Here is a 15,830-nt window from a genome sequence, read left to right as displayed (position 1 = left end):
CTCTGTTGGATCCGGAGTGCGTCAAGAGAAGGTCGCAGAGTGCCTCAGCTGCCGCGCGCGGCCGACTTTCCCCCTTTCAGCTCGTTACCATGAAGAGACAAAACGCCAGGACACTCGCCCTCATCGTCAGCATCCTCACCTACCTGGTGGTCGGGGCGGCCGTCTTCGAGACCCTGGAGTCCAAACAGGAGAAAAGTCACAAGAGGAGGCTGGACGCCAGGAAGTACGAACTCATGCGCAAATTTAACTTGACCAAAGCGAACTTCGAGGAGCTCGAGCTCGTCGTTTTACAGCTCAAACCTCACAAAGCCGGAGTCCAGTGGAAATTCGCGGGCTCCTTTTACTTCGCCATCACTGTGATCACGACCATAGGTGAGCACAGGTGAAACGAGCCTTTCGGGGTGTCCCCCTAGAGTATCTCTTTATTTATTGTCGTGGTTTGTTTGTTAAAGAGGTATTTCATGGATTACTCACGTCGCGCGCAGGTAAGACGGCGACTTCCCAGATTCAAACATTCTTTGATGTTTTCTGAGGTTAGAAAGGTGAATGTTTGCTTTTCAGCGTCTTTTCTGACTGACGTTTAGAGTTTGAGAACTAAAATCAGCGACTTTACGCAGAAAATTAAGGATTCTAATAATTAAAGTAATATTTGCCTTCAGTTAGAGGAATAAAGTTAACACAGGAATAACGGTGGATTATTCAATATAACCAAATAAATCCTGACTTCGGGAAGTAAATAAATTAGATATACCAACTAAATGTGTTTATATATATATATATATATATATATATATATATATATATATATATATATATATATAAAAAAATTTTTTTTTTTTTTTTCGGGTTTTCTTTTTTCCTTTTTTCATTTCACCACATTTTAAGGGGTGTGTTTTCTATTATATTTCTTTCAACCACACTATAAAAGTTACTCCGTTAACTTAATTTTGCGTAATTTTAGAGATGCACCAATCAGAGATTTTGAGGCCAATTTCCAATCACCGATTTCTTTGAACCTTTGATATGGCTAAAATTGAGCTCTCTTAACAATTTCAGTTCAATTTCAATAAAGTCCAGGTGTGTGTTAGTTATTCGTATGATTACCTCAGTTAGTGCTACACATTTTCTGTGAGAGAGAGCAGTGGATGTTACACAGCTCTGTAATGAATCTGGTTGTAGAGTTTACATTTTAAATTACTTGCGGTTCCAAGAATCCACAAGGAAGCTCACCCACAATATTGTATTTACTTGTTTGTTTTGGTCAAACAAAGCCAGGCTTTCTTTATCTCAACGAGCAGAATTTGTTTTATGACTGAAATATTATTTGTCTCTGCAAATCAAATACATTTTAATATCAGGCAAGGATAACAAGATAATGATTTCCATGTCGACTTGGCCTAGTGTAAAAAAGTAAACCTATACTGGTTGTGCCACTAGGGGGAGCATCAACCAACCAGCGTAACTGGATAACTGATAATGAGTCTTTAATGTCGCTGTGAAGGAATTTTCTGTCTACTCACTTTTTCCAGAATTGTTTTAGTTCACCGATATTGGAGGCTTAACCTTTAACACTGTTGGATTTGCATTCATTTTTCACTGTGTATTTTGGGTTCTCTTTGATTACTTCCTCTAAACGTCCAGAAGTGTTCTAGTTTCTTAAGAAAATGTTAATAAAAGATTTAACATGATAAAATTGCTCTACTTTATACAGAAAAGATTAAATTAATCCACGTCCTGCTAAATTAACTTAGCATATTAATCATAACAGCTATAATGATGTTACCTGTACCCAGGGGTGAAAGTAGTTTTAAATTCTTGGGGGTACTATGGGGGTACTATATATATATATGCGCTTTGGAGTTTCTGTGCTGATTAAATTTTTGCGAAGCAATAAAAGCCGGTAGCTCTTAAATTGCTACAAAAAAAAGCTGTATTTCCTCCCTCAGTCCACTGGCTGCAATGTTGACACCATGAGATGCCATGAGACCTAAATTCTGAACATCATGGCATGGAGTGCATCCCAGTTTTCCATGTCTGGTTTATAACCATTCATTTTAGCTTTTAAACTGGTTCTATTGATCCTGTGTCCAGACAGAGGGATAATCAGTAACCCAGCATCATGACCTGTTTGTTCTGAAGATCCTGCAGCTTCCACTTCTCTTCCTAACATGGCGCCTCCTCACCCTGACTCTCGCACTGACAGGGGGAACCACAGAGCTCTGTTAGGTTAAAGCTCATCTTCTGAAGTTGGGATATTTTTCCTCCAACAGGTTCCAGAGGAATCACCTCAAACCAGATATTGGACTGGATTTTATTTCAATGTCATTTGTGAATGTTAGCTTCTCATTTTCAAAAGTGGAGCTATAATGGTTGAAAAAGTTTATTATTTTGGAGAAAATCTCATCAACATCAATATTTCCACTAAATAAGAGGCAAAAAAAATTGTTTGATAAAGGAAAAGCCTCTCAGACTCTGAGCCCGACAGCACCAAACTATTTTTTTATATTAGACAATTTAATTTCACATAATTATCGCGGTAGAAGCCATTTGTTTGTTAAATACTTAATGAAACATATTTACCGTGTTTGATGGTTGTTGTAAATGATGTATTCTCGCAAAGAACGAGGTAATTCGTCCAAGTTTGTCGTTTATTGAACGTTCAGAAACTACAGCGGCTGTGATGCGCCACAGCAAAGGTAAACAAAGGTAAAACAACTTGAACAGGTGATCAACTCTAAACCACTCACACATTTTTATTATTTCTCTCTGTCATTTAAGCACACCCGTTGCCGTGGTAACCACCTGCGCTCCACACGCCGACCAGAGATTAAAAACATAACATTCAGTCCGTTACAATATTAGGTTTGCAGGCTTGATATTTATTTTGCGATCATTAATAAACCTCATGAACACAGCGGTGGTTGATTCGTTCATTTTAAACTCCTGCTCTGCTGGTTATTTTGATAATGGAACCGAAACGCACAGAATTGCTCAACTCCTTGTTGAAACAATAATTACTGAGATTATTATTGTTGGGTCATTAATTTGAACACGTTTTGTTCATTTTTTTGCTGTTGTTCTTTCATAAAGTTACGAAGGTTTTAAGCGAGCCATAGGAGGACGTGCTGGTCTCAGCAAACTGGCGCCGTTCAGTTTGTCACCTAATGCCGAGATCGACTCAAAGCTTTCCGCGTCGACATATTGCGCTGCTGCTCTAGCAAAGCACGAACAGTTCAGAAACAATATGAAATGGGAAAAAAGCGATTTATTAACTGATTAAGTCGTGTTTTAGATTGTTCTTGAAAAACTAATCAGTCACGGCTGATTAATTAGTGGGCGCACTCACGGCTGCACAGTGAACCCATTGATTCTTTACAGCAGACAGCCGCTCCCCTCTCTTGCAGGTACTGCGTACCCTCGCTAAATCTTTTGGGGGTACGCAGTACCCTGCCGTACCCCCTTACTTTCACCCCTGCATCCAGCAGAGAGAAAGCTTCTTCTACCATGATGTTTCTTTAGCATCTCACTAAAAGGATATTTATCACTTTACTGTTTTTTACATTAAATTTTTTTTCACTTATTCATAAACTTCTTCAGAGAAAAAGTACTTTAATCCTGTTGTATTTTGGATCAAAACATGTGAAATTTTACTAAACTCTTAAGAAATGTATAAAAATATAAACAAATCGTCTGTTTTATAAATATTTTGTTGAGACTTTCATTCAGGTCAAAGCCAGATGGTATATGTACTTTTAAAAAATGTGTCTGATAAAGTTGTTGCTCAACATTTCGGGCATTATTTTGGTAACCTCAATACTTGAACGCCACTTAGGAATCTACAGAAAGTTACAGTAAAATGATTACTTAAACTTTGTACCTACAATCTGAAATACAAACAAAAATAGACAATACAAATGCAGTGATTGATTTTATATTTACATTTTCTTCTGGATAGGTAGGCCAAATCACCTACCTGTCCAGGTGATTTGGCCTGGACAGGTAGGAAGTGTTTCTGGCTCCAGCTGCGAAGAGACGGACTTTGCGTATGGACTGAGCGGTACCTGAAGTGTTCTTGGACTGGAGAATTTCCGACCGTAGCATCTGCTGCTCCCTAAGAAGAGACGTGCTTTCACAAGTCCCCAAAAAACTTCAGTAACAACAGGGAAAGTTGGTAGAATTGTTGGCAATTGATTAAAAAAATAAATAAATAAAGGGTACTCAGCAGGTCTGAAAAATCACTTTCCATTGTTGATAGTCTAAATAAATCTAGGACTCAGCTTATGGTACTAAGAGTCTTGGTTTATGAGTGAATAGTTTGCTGAGGATATTTATTATCTGACTGGTGTTACTTTAAAATTACCAATGAAAGAGATCCGAGATCAGTTTGTAAGACCCGTATGTTTGCCGTCCTGCACTCTGTTACAAATATGTGATGTACTCCCTTCTTAGGTTACGGCCATGCAGCGCCCAGCACCGACTCAGGGAAGGTGTTCTGCATGTTCTATGCCCTGCTTGGGATCCCGCTCACCCTTGTAATGTTCCAGAGCCTGGGAGAGCGCATCAACACGCTCGTCAGATACCTGCTGCATCAAGCCAAAAAGTGCCTGGGAATGCGTCAGACTGAGGTCTCCATGGCAAACATGGTGACGGTCGGCTTCTTCTCCTGCTTGAGCACTCTGTGTGTGGGAGCCGCGGCGTTCTCCCACTGCGAGGGATGGAGTTTCCTGCATGCCTTCTACTACTGCTTCATCACGCTCACCACCATCGGTTTTGGAGATTACGTGGCCCTGCAGAGGGACGACGCGCTGCAGAACGACCCGCGCTACGTGGCTTTCTGCTTCGTCTACATCCTCATGGGCCTGACGGTGATCGGGGCGTTCCTGAATCTCGTCGTGCTTCGCTTCCTGACCATGAACACCGAGGACGAGCGCCGGGACGCCAAGCAGAAGGCCTTGATGACCGTAGGCAAGCCCCGAGGGGAGGTGACTCGTCTTCTACCGCTCTCGACCTCAACCTCGTCCACCGTCGTAGCCAACGACGCCACAAAGGCTAAAGATTTAAAAGGTGCTTACACCGAGGTGTTGCATTTCCAAACGATATGCTCCTGCTTGTGGTACAGAAGCAAAGAGAAGCTGCAGGGCTCCATACCCACCATGATCCCTCAGGAGATGACTTTCTCGGATGCCTACTTGCAGCAGAACAGTAACTGTCCTCACTACATGGATCCTGGATCAACAGGCTGTGTGTGCAGTCCACGTCAATGCACCAGCATAAGCTCCATAACAACAGGCCTACACATTCTGTCTCCATTCAATCTGTTTAAGAGACGCAGCTCCGTTTAGCCTTTCACAGCAGCTGATGACAACACTTAACTGCAACTAGATGTACGTGGTGCTACAATCCTAGTATTCCAAGAGTATAATGCGCAAAAAAAAAGAAAAAAAAGGAGTATGCACACAGCAAAGTCTTGATCAAATATGTAATGAAGACAGAACAGCCAAACAGAGGGTTTCATTTTGAGGCTTTGTGTGTGTTTGTGTGTGTGCTCAACGGAGTTAGGTCCAACCGGTTCGGAGTCACGTGGGTCACGGCACATGAACACAATGTGGTGCATGTTGCGCCTATCAGATGGTTGGCCGGTGAAATCAACAGAGTGAGATGACGGTGAAATGAAGAGAAACAAGAACTGAATCTTGTTTTACCTGCAGCAAATAAGGATTTTGCATTTTCATTAACGAGCGTGGCATTACTTCCTAAATGTTTCCTTTATTCATTCTGTTCCTTCATCTTTTACGTTTAGGGGTGTATCAGTATATCCAGACAAGATTTTAGCAATACTGTTGTTATAAAGAATCTCCATTTTTTTCTCCACAGAAATAGCAAAGGTTTCATAAACCACTGTTTTTCTCATTCTCTCTCTGTTATCAGAGTACAACATTCCAGTCAAGGTTTGACAATTATATATATTTAGTGCTTATCTCTGTCTAAGGTGACCCTGATGTGAACAAGAGATAAGTAAATGTCACCCTGCTTGTTAAAGATACTATGAAAAAGCCCTTTTTGTTTAATGGAAAGCAACTCAGTTAGCTTTCCATTAGCACCATTCGTGGCTAACAGTTAGCCAGACATGTAAACCTTTGCATTAATCACTGTTTCTTTTTTCTGTCATAAATAATGTCACACACTTGATTTAAAATTACTATAGACTTCTTCAAATAATTTTGGATTTTACCTACTCCATAGGGCAACTCAAGAACGACTTCCTTTTCTGCTGGTGTCAGACTTAAATCACACACTTTCATAGCAGGGGTCCAGAATAATCAATGGCACTTATTTCACCTGACAAGGCCACTGGCTAGGGGTTTTTGTTAGACGGGCTTTGATGAGAAATGTTGTGACATTTCATGAACACCAGACTTCATGTCATACACCCTTACTTTGAAGACACAATACAGTTTGTGAGAATTGCTCACAGCATGTGTGACCCATCAGAACTTTACCAAGTCTGGAATGGTAGACCAACTTCATATGAGTCACATCTGTAGCTTATCCTGACTGTCAGTGCTCTCCAACCAAATTGCTGGTGCTAGTCACAAACTTACGTAATTTGTCAGGTGGAAAAGTCTAAAAACAATGTGACCACTGACAATAACACACTGAAATATTCTTTAGTTGTGCATTTGTTTTACTCTAAAAGTAAATGAAGTACCACGAGTTGAGTTTAATGAGATTCATCTTCAGTTTGTCGTAATGAGCATGATGGATCGTATTTACTGCAGATAGAGGTGTCTTGGTTCATTTTCTTTCATTCATCTGGTTGACTGGTAGCTAGATGGTAGTAGTTAGACGTTAGATGTTCTTCCCATATCGCAAGAAAATCCCCAAAGCAGGAGCTGGAAGCAAAAAGGAACACATTGCAGTTCAATAATTATCTAGCATATATGTAAAATTTATGTACTGGATAATGGAAGAAATGTTTAATATAGAATTTTCTGTCAATCTGAAGAAATATATCAACCATTTTAAAGTGGCTAAAAAAACAAAACATAAAACACAAATGAGTATCTAAGGATACTTCTATTTGATTTCTTGCCAACAGGAACCATAAATACACTCATTCTGATTTGTCAGGGATATTTAAAAAAATTCAAAGAAGATTATTTTAAGTCATCATAAATAATAGTGTCTGTAGTAAAATGCTTTCTGCGCTTGTTGAAGAATAGAAGGCTAACAGCTAGTCAGTCCCATCCTAATTTTAGCTCTTTTGAACAATTCAAACTGAAACGATTATGATCAATTTGATACAATGCTATGCTTGTCGATATATAATTTGTACAATTTCACTAGGGATGATTGATATTAATTTTGTTGCTGTTTTCTCAAACTACATCTGTGTTGCAATGCAAAAGCTACAACATGGAGGCTGCTAGCTGTATCAGTCTGCCTTATCAGCTGCGACTTATCAGTCGGCTCTTACTAGTTAGCTTTCACCACTCAAACTACTTTACTCACTTTTCTACAAACTTATGCCGATAAGACATCGCTCTGCTACAGGTATAATGAGCCTTGAAAATTGGATTGAGGTTAATTCTGTTAGCTAATTGTCATAGTCAGGTTAGCCATTTTTGGCTGCCTGAGGTTATTATGCTAAACTAAGCTAAGTAAATGCGAACAGCTACTTAGAACTGCACAGTATAGCATATTACTGCAATTTGTTAATGCAATATCAATGAGGGCAATATTTGGTAGCTATAATTCAGGCAATAACACTTTATGTTGTGTGTCGACAGCTGAAATAGACTTTAATTGATTTAAGTTGTACAAATTCTAAGATTCTAAAACATGGCTTAACCCTAAACGTTAATTTCATCACAATATCCAACAATAACTGACAATGTTATGTTTTCCTAATATTGTGCCGCTGTATGTGCTACTATGTTTGGCAGTATACTATGCATACTTTGTTTTTCAGTCAAAAAAAATCTATCTCCTTTTTCCTTTTAACATTTTTCATTGATGGCAACAGAACACAGAGGATAAAAGACCTGCCCAAACACAACCCACATTACACATAATGTGCACAGAGATGTGCAGATCACATCTGGAGCAAGCAGTAGATTCAATTGTGTTTTGTTTTTCTTTTTTTGGGAGCAGTCTGTTGGGGCAGATGGGAGGGGGGTTACCCTGTTGGTACAATGTGTAATTAGTTGGTTGTCAGTCACAGACAGCTTTGCTTGAATAGACGGAATCGGGATGATTGATGGATAAGAAAAAAATTATCTTTCAGCTAACGTCTCATGTATTCCTGGGTACAATTTGGTGGTTTGTCAGTGGGTGGCATGATGCAGAGTCACATTCGCTTCATTTCGAGGAGGAACAACTGAATTTTAACCCCCGAAGATGAATTATTTCGATTTTCTTATCATTGTATTCTGTGACTTTACAAATAAGCAGCTGACAAAATCAATCAAGAGGACAAGCTGTAGTCATGTTAAAGAGAAAGTACATCCTCTTTTATCACTGTTTTCATTATTACTTCAACAGATGACTGGATGTTTTAAACTAAGCATCTTTGAGTTGGTCTCAGCTATTCAATTATTCTAGAAATCTTGCGATGAATTCAGTTTTAGCTTTTGAAATTTGCCGTTGGAAGAACCAGCGAATTGCCAGATCTGCTGCTGTAATCAAGCTGGTCAGATTTGCTCTTCATCAGGTAATCTTTAGCATTTCATTTAGTAATGGCAGCTATGTTCTATTTTCTAGTACCAGAAATGGTGCACTTAATTTCCTGTATTACACTACTCTGTTTTGGCTTTAAGTTTGTTTAATACTTAACGAAAATATGATATTTGTTGTGCATTTTGTGGAATGGGGCAGTCTATTCGCCCCGCTGCTTTATTGTACTTTTGTGGTTTTGATCCTTTCACACCAAACTTTTTTGGATACAAAATGGAGTCACACGCCTCAGTATTGTTCATCCTGGTCATTGTCGGTTTGTACCCACCTATGGGCATTTTACTGTTGCTGTGGCAACCAGTGTTTTACGTCGTGGTTTATTTAATCTGCTCATTAGAGGTTGCTATGTGACTCCAGTAAATATCTACTGGCAGGAGGTTGCTTAGATTTACTTTAGACTGACCCAAACTAGGATCAAAACCAAAACAATGGAAGTAAGGTGTGATATAAAGTTATCAAAAATATTGCAAGTAGAATTAAAATATACATGAGATTCAAAAAAAATTCTAATTACCTCTTTTAATGAAAATATTTAACCCTGAAACATAAACAAACTGATACAGAAAGCGCTCAAAATGACTTGTTTTAGACACAAAAACAGGCGCTTGGACACAAAATGGCGGTACGAATGAATGAAGGCATGAATCGACCTGAAAGCGTGTTCTGGATTTAAAATTCGATTAAAACACTCTTAGAGCTGCTGAGGTCCAGATTTATGTCACGATTTGACCGTTTTGTAGTTTTCTACAAGGGTGTACTTTCTATTTATCACCATGACGACAGATATGCAGATACATCAACTAAACTAGTAAAAATAAACTAAAGGATTACAGGCATAAAATTGTTTTTACTATGAATTAACCCTCTCACCTTTCAATTTTAGTCATTTTTTCATCTTTGGAATTGAGGGAAAACGTCAAAATATATTGTAACAATTCCAAAGTTAAAACATAAGTTTTAACTTTTGTTAAAACTTATGTTTTAACAAAACATAAGTTTTGTTAAAACTTATTCCAAAGTTAAGACATAAGTTTTAACTTTGGAATCCAACAACATTCTCCTTAACAGCAAATATACATAAAAACATACATTGGTAAAATTGCCTTGAAAAAGTTATCAAGTTTACTCTGTTACAGATCTCTGGGAAAGTGTCATGAACCAACATTGACGCTTTTCTATCAATTTTCTCTGAATTTGTAGAAATGTTAGAAATTTTAAATGAACTGCAATATATATAAATTTTGCCAGTTTCTTAAAACAGTTACATCACAGATCTGTGCTTGGATTTTTTTTTTTCACATGTATTTATTTTTAGTCATTTAATGTGTTTTACTGTTTGCTTTGTTGGGTGAAATCTGGGAGTCTAACAGACTAAACCGGTGCACGTATTACATGCAAATAAATGATGTGATGTCTCTTCAGAAGATGAAATCATGTAGCAGCATCAACCTGTTGTGCTGGACTGACATACACATTTTACATATGATTATTAAAGAAAAGAAACTTATGCTTTCGATTCTTTCACCAAGAAAACAATAAGGTTAAAAAAAAAATACTTGAGCAACTTTAGGAATATTAATCATACATTTACAGGCCTGTACATCAGTAAGAGCAGGGAAATTAGAAATAAAGTGCAGAACCCCAAAGAGGTCTCTCCCACTTCTTCATATTTCTTTGACAACAGGCAACAAAAATGTTCTTGAAGCTTTGGGAGAGAGAATTAAGTCCTATGTTCTTGCAGATTATTTATTGGCCGTAAATCTGTCAACAGTAAAACATGAATATTTTGCCAATAAAATTACTGGTTTTGAGTTTTTTGTTGATGTTTTTTTATGGCTTGATAAATTCAGATGTAATAGATAGATAAGATGCAAACATGTTTATAATTACATTTTGTAGAAGGGAGTCTCATACAGTCGTGGCAAAAAGAAAGCGTATCAGTTTTAGAGATTTTCAAACATAATTAATTACCTGGTTAGTTTGACTTGGTATGAATTGGTATGAGATTCTCAAGTGATGCCGTGAATAAAAAAGGATGCCATTTACCTTAAATTGAGCAATTTAACATTTCAGAAATAAATTCACACAGTGGGAACACAGTAATTAAAAAAAATTATAATAATCTTGTTTGTCAATAAAAAATTTTGTTGCTAGGATGACGTGGTTGTTTAGGCCATATCGAAATTGGTTAATTTAGCAAAACTACAATGGAAACACTTTTCCCATCACACAATGTCACATGATCAACAACCAGGTGCTGCCGATAGCGTAAACCACGAAGAAGAAGAAGACAGGAAGTGGTAGGGGGATGTTAGCGCCAGAGACATAATATATATTATGTCTATGTCTATGGTTTAGCGCGGCGTTTTTAAACTGACTTATCGCGTGAACACACTCATTCACATGTGATTTTAATTGCGTTTCTTATTTAATGGTTTCTTATTTGACTTTAGTTGGATGTAGACAAAGTTTCACCCACATTTGTAATGGAAACACAGCTAATGTATGAGGAGAAAAACGTATGACTCAACAAAACAGACAAGACGTAGAAGCTGGTTGAAAAACTTAGAGACACTATTCGTCTGAACAGTTTTTATAATGTCATTTATCAGCAATATCCCAAAGAACGGTTTTCTGTGTGAGCTTATCGTCCTCTCACATTGTTGTTGAGGAACTAACCAGATGCTTGAGCTACAAGAGGATGTACTTGGTCTTTACCATGACTAAGTCATAATTGTGCAATTTGAGCATTTTCCATGCTGTTTATCAATATGTGCTGAGGAAGAAAATCCTGCTGAATGTATAGAAATGACTATTAGGGCCCAGATGGTTTCCCCATGGGAATGTTGACTGAACTCCAGATCTGGACAACCTACAGCAGGTTGGTCACGAATCTAAGTGTGGCAGGGTTTCTTTATGTGTTGCAACCAACTCCTTTTCATGTTGCCCAAGAGAGTGCAGCCCTAACACTGACAGGAAGCACTTTTACTGGAAGACCAGTGCAGCCAGAGGCATACAGTCAACATTTAAACAACAGCTTTCTTTTTTTTTTCTTAACAAAAAAAAAAAATGAAATGATAAACTAAGTCCAGGAAAGTGGACTTTCTATGCAGTATTGATTATGTTCATTAAAAGTCACTTGTTGAGTCTTATGTGATTTTTCTATGTGACATAGTTCAACAGACCCAATACTTTAGCCTCCCTTTGATGTGTGGGATCATCAACCTTTATTTACCTGAACCATAATATCATTACATCGTCGAAAAGTGAACAGTTTTTTGCTCAGAATTCCTTGGCTGCTTTAAATGGACCAGAATTCATCTTAGATATTCCACTTTGTCTGGGGACGATGTGAAAGCTCATCCAAATTGTGATTATGGATGTCCCAATCTGATATCGATATCAGAAATCAGAACTTGGTCTGACATCAGCCAAAAGTATCAGATTATATTAGCCTAGATCTAAAATTTTCTATAGAAGCACTCTGTTCCCATCTTTTGCTTCACTATTCTTCTCTGAGTAATATTACTCCATCAGGCATTTCCTAATGTACCACACAACAAAATAATTAATAAAAGTATGCATGACTCATGCTGATATCATATCGGCTCAATATAGGTATTGGTCGACACGCAAAGCTGCAATATCGGTATCTTATCAGAAGTGAAAAATCCACTCCTAATCCCAATGCAGTCCAAACAAACATAGATCTCAGTTTGCTAAAAGGTGAACCCTGGTGCAATTTGCTTAATGTGGAGAAACAAAACGACTATCTTACAAAATCAAAAGAGAAAATGAATCATCAAAAGGAAGAAGTGCAAGTCACATTAAATTACTAATATCCAAAGAAACATCCTGGATAGTTGGCCACCTGGCCTGCTGCTCATTCTGGACAGAACCTGAAATTACGATCTGTTGTAACTTTAGGACATTGGTGGCAGTGACAGAGACCCTGCATGTCGTCTGTAAACATTGCTGAGTGCGAATGGGTGAATCTGGCACTTTGAGTGATGAGCACGACTTCAAAAATGGTGTACGATTTCAGTTTATCTACCGTTTAGGCTTGCCTTTATTGTACCCATTAAGACTTATTTATTGAAATGTACGGATAAAATCTGTGCAAACCTTAGTGAGAAATAAAAAATAGCCTGCAATATAAATAGATGACTGGCAATAAACACATTTCACAGTTTTACTTAATGTAGCACTTCTCTTAGGAGTGAGAAAGATGAGCTCAGCGTGAATTTACTCATTTTGCTGTTCCCTTCTGCTCCAGTACACAGCGAGCGGCTGCATCCACTGTATTAATGGAAACTGTATGATATATTCTGACGTTAAAGTCCTGAAACAGCATCCAGAGGTGCAACAGTACAAAAATATGATGCTGATGTGGTAAATAGATAGAATAATAAAAGCTTTTGCTGGACGATAAATCGTCCCAGTAATTATCGCGATGAGCGATAACATAAGTTTTTTTTGTTTTTTGAGACTGTTTCAATGTGTTGTTTATGGCATAATAATGCAAGTTTTTCTCTATCAAAGACAAGTAAGCATTAATTTTGTGAGGAACACTTAATAAATGTGTTAATTAATGTGGAAGATATTTTAAATGTGCAAAATAAAAACCACACACACAACCGAAACCATAAATCAAATTGGATCCGATTATGAAGTCTCTGTAAACAAATGTTTCCTTCAAACAATATTAATCATCAAAATGAAAATTATCGATCTCATTTTCATTTTTCACGTGATTAACTGAGTGACTACTTATTGTGACAGGCTTATTGGTAGCCCATTATATCAACGTCATTTAAAACTATCAGTTAGTGTGTTTTTTGTTTGTTTTTTTTTGGTCAAAATTCACTCGGCACTCCAACCTCGCAAGCAGACTGTGTGGTACTGTGCCTGTGTATCTGCCTGTGTATGGATCAAAAGTAGCTAGCTCAAGTTTCACATTTTGTCAGACATTTTTTATTTCTGTCTAAACATTTTTTTCTTACAAAAGCTAAACGCTCAGTCAGATCGGATAGAAAACATCTGCGGGCTTGAGCTTTAAAATCTTACTGCAGATTCTCAATTGCTTTTTGATCTGGCCTTTGACTAGGCCTTTCTATCACGAGAATATTTTTTGTCCAAACCATTCCATTGTAGTTCTCGCAGCTTCTTTCTAGTTTACTTCAGTGACTGTCCTGTCAGTCACTGACCTGCGTTCCTGCTGAAGAAAAGCATCCCCACAGCATGATGCTGCCACCACCTATCCTCATAGTTGCAATGTTTTGTTTAAGCGGTTGATTTTTTTTGGGGGGGGGATTTTTTTTGTGTGTTTTTTTTTTTTTAATAACCGCAAGGCAAAGAACCACTGCTGTTAATCATTTTGTAAAGAAAGAAAACATCACTAAACAGAACTAAACTTGCAGAGCAGATACTGAGACTGGTCTGCTAATCCACTAAGAGCAGAATTATCCCATCAAATTGTCAGCGGCCGAGGGTAATTAGTGTGTTTTTTTTTTTTTTTGTCATTGTCAAAATTCGCTCAGCACTCCAACCTCCCAAGCAGGCTGTGCGGCCCGGTCCCATGCCTGTGTATCTGCCTGCAGCCATTAGACGTGGACCACGGAGAAGCAACAGAAGGAGTGTCGACTGGACAAATCCCTGTATTGACCCCCTATCGCTACAGCATCTGCTGTTTTCTACTTTGGCCACAGACCTGACTATCTATGTCAAAGACAAAAATAGGTCCACTGAGAAGGTCAGCAATGGCATTACATCACTTGGCAACGGGTTTTAAAGAAAGAAGATATAAAAAGCCCTGAGTGGGTCCAAAGTTTGTGTCAATTATGAAAGGGATCATTCAGGACTTTTTGAAGTGAGCTTCTGTAGGGAGGTCGTTAGCAGTTATTTATTTAAAGGGGCAGTGTTACCTAGTGTTACCTTTAGTTGCTATAAAAATGCTTTATGTCAAACATGACGTAAAACAGTGTTTCTCAACCCTGGTCCTCACCGCCCCCCTGGCCTGCATGTTTTAGATCAGGGGTGCTCAAGCTACCATCCTGCAACTTTTAGAAATATCCTTACTCCAACAGACCGGGATCAGCTCTAAACAGGCCTGGTAAGGAGCCTTTCATTTGATCCAGGTGTGTTGGAGCAGGGAAGCATCTGAAAGTTGCAGGACGGTAGCTCTTGAGGACTGGACTTGAGCACCCCTGTTTTAGATGTTTCCCTTCTGCCACACACCTGAATTGTATCTCTGGGTGATTAACAGGCTTCTGCAGTACTTGATTCAATCATTTGAATCAGCTGTTCTGGAATAGAGGCACATCTAAAAGATGCAGAGCAGGGGGGGGGGGGCGGTGAGGACCAGGGTAGAGAAACAGTGACGTAAAAGAAATTTTAATTTGTGATTTAACACCTTGAAATTGGGCCTCTCTCTCTTTAAGAAACTTATGCTCTTTCTGAAACTCCGCTTTCAGGAAGTCATCTCGACATTGCTCCTCTATTAACCCTTTAACATCATTTTTACCAGCGTTGCACTGAGAAGTATCTCATATGATGAGCTCAGCAGATGCGCCGTTCCACCAGGTGTTTGCTAATTGCTTCTGGCTAGTCTGAAGGAGCTGAGTGGGGGAGACATGAGGGAGGGCTGCTCTGTGAGACTGAAGCTTGAAAACTGCAGCTCTGAGGAGGTGCTTCGTCCTTGAAGGCGGAGCTAGATTCCCCCCAGGCGTTTTGAACAGCTGAATGGTTGCCGTGGAGTTTATAGGATTTTTCAAACATGCATGAAAGAATCAAAGCAACACTCCAGGTATTTTTTTTTTTTTATGAGGAAATAACATAACAACATAACGTTGATTTTATATTTAAAATCTTGAACTATCCCCTTAATGTTCTGTTTGAACTGAACTGGGAACAGAGTGTGTGTGTGTGTGTGTGTGTGTGTGTGTGTGTGTGTGTGTGTGTGTGTGTGTGTGTGTGTGTGTGTGTGTGTGTGTGTGTGTGTGTGTGTTACTTTTATCAAGACTGGCAGAAATACGTGTGAGAAAGTCAAATTGTCTTAATTGGCCTTTCATAATACAAGGAGAGCAAGCCTAATT

The 15,830-nt window shown here is 38.5% G+C and overlaps 1 protein-coding gene across 1 annotated transcript; it reads left to right on the top strand.

Annotated features, from left to right (window-relative positions):
• Positions 1-10,547, top strand: kcnk3b (potassium channel, subfamily K, member 3b). Its single transcript, XM_008398858.3, has 2 exons — positions 1-372; positions 4,450-10,547. Exons 1-2 carry the CDS (start codon positions 90-92, stop codon positions 5,340-5,342), a joined length of 1,176 nt encoding a protein of 391 aa, XP_008397080.1. The 5' UTR covers positions 1-89; the 3' UTR covers positions 5,343-10,547.
• Positions 10,548-15,830: the final 5,283 nt, after the last annotated feature.

This window comes from Poecilia reticulata, chromosome 22, assembly GCF_904066995.2.
Source record: "Poecilia reticulata chromosome 22, P_reticulata-male-v2, whole genome shotgun sequence".
Lineage (NCBI taxonomy): Eukaryota > Metazoa > Chordata > Actinopteri > Cyprinodontiformes > Poeciliidae > Poecilia > Poecilia reticulata.
This window is presented reverse-complemented; position numbering and strand designations above follow the sequence as displayed.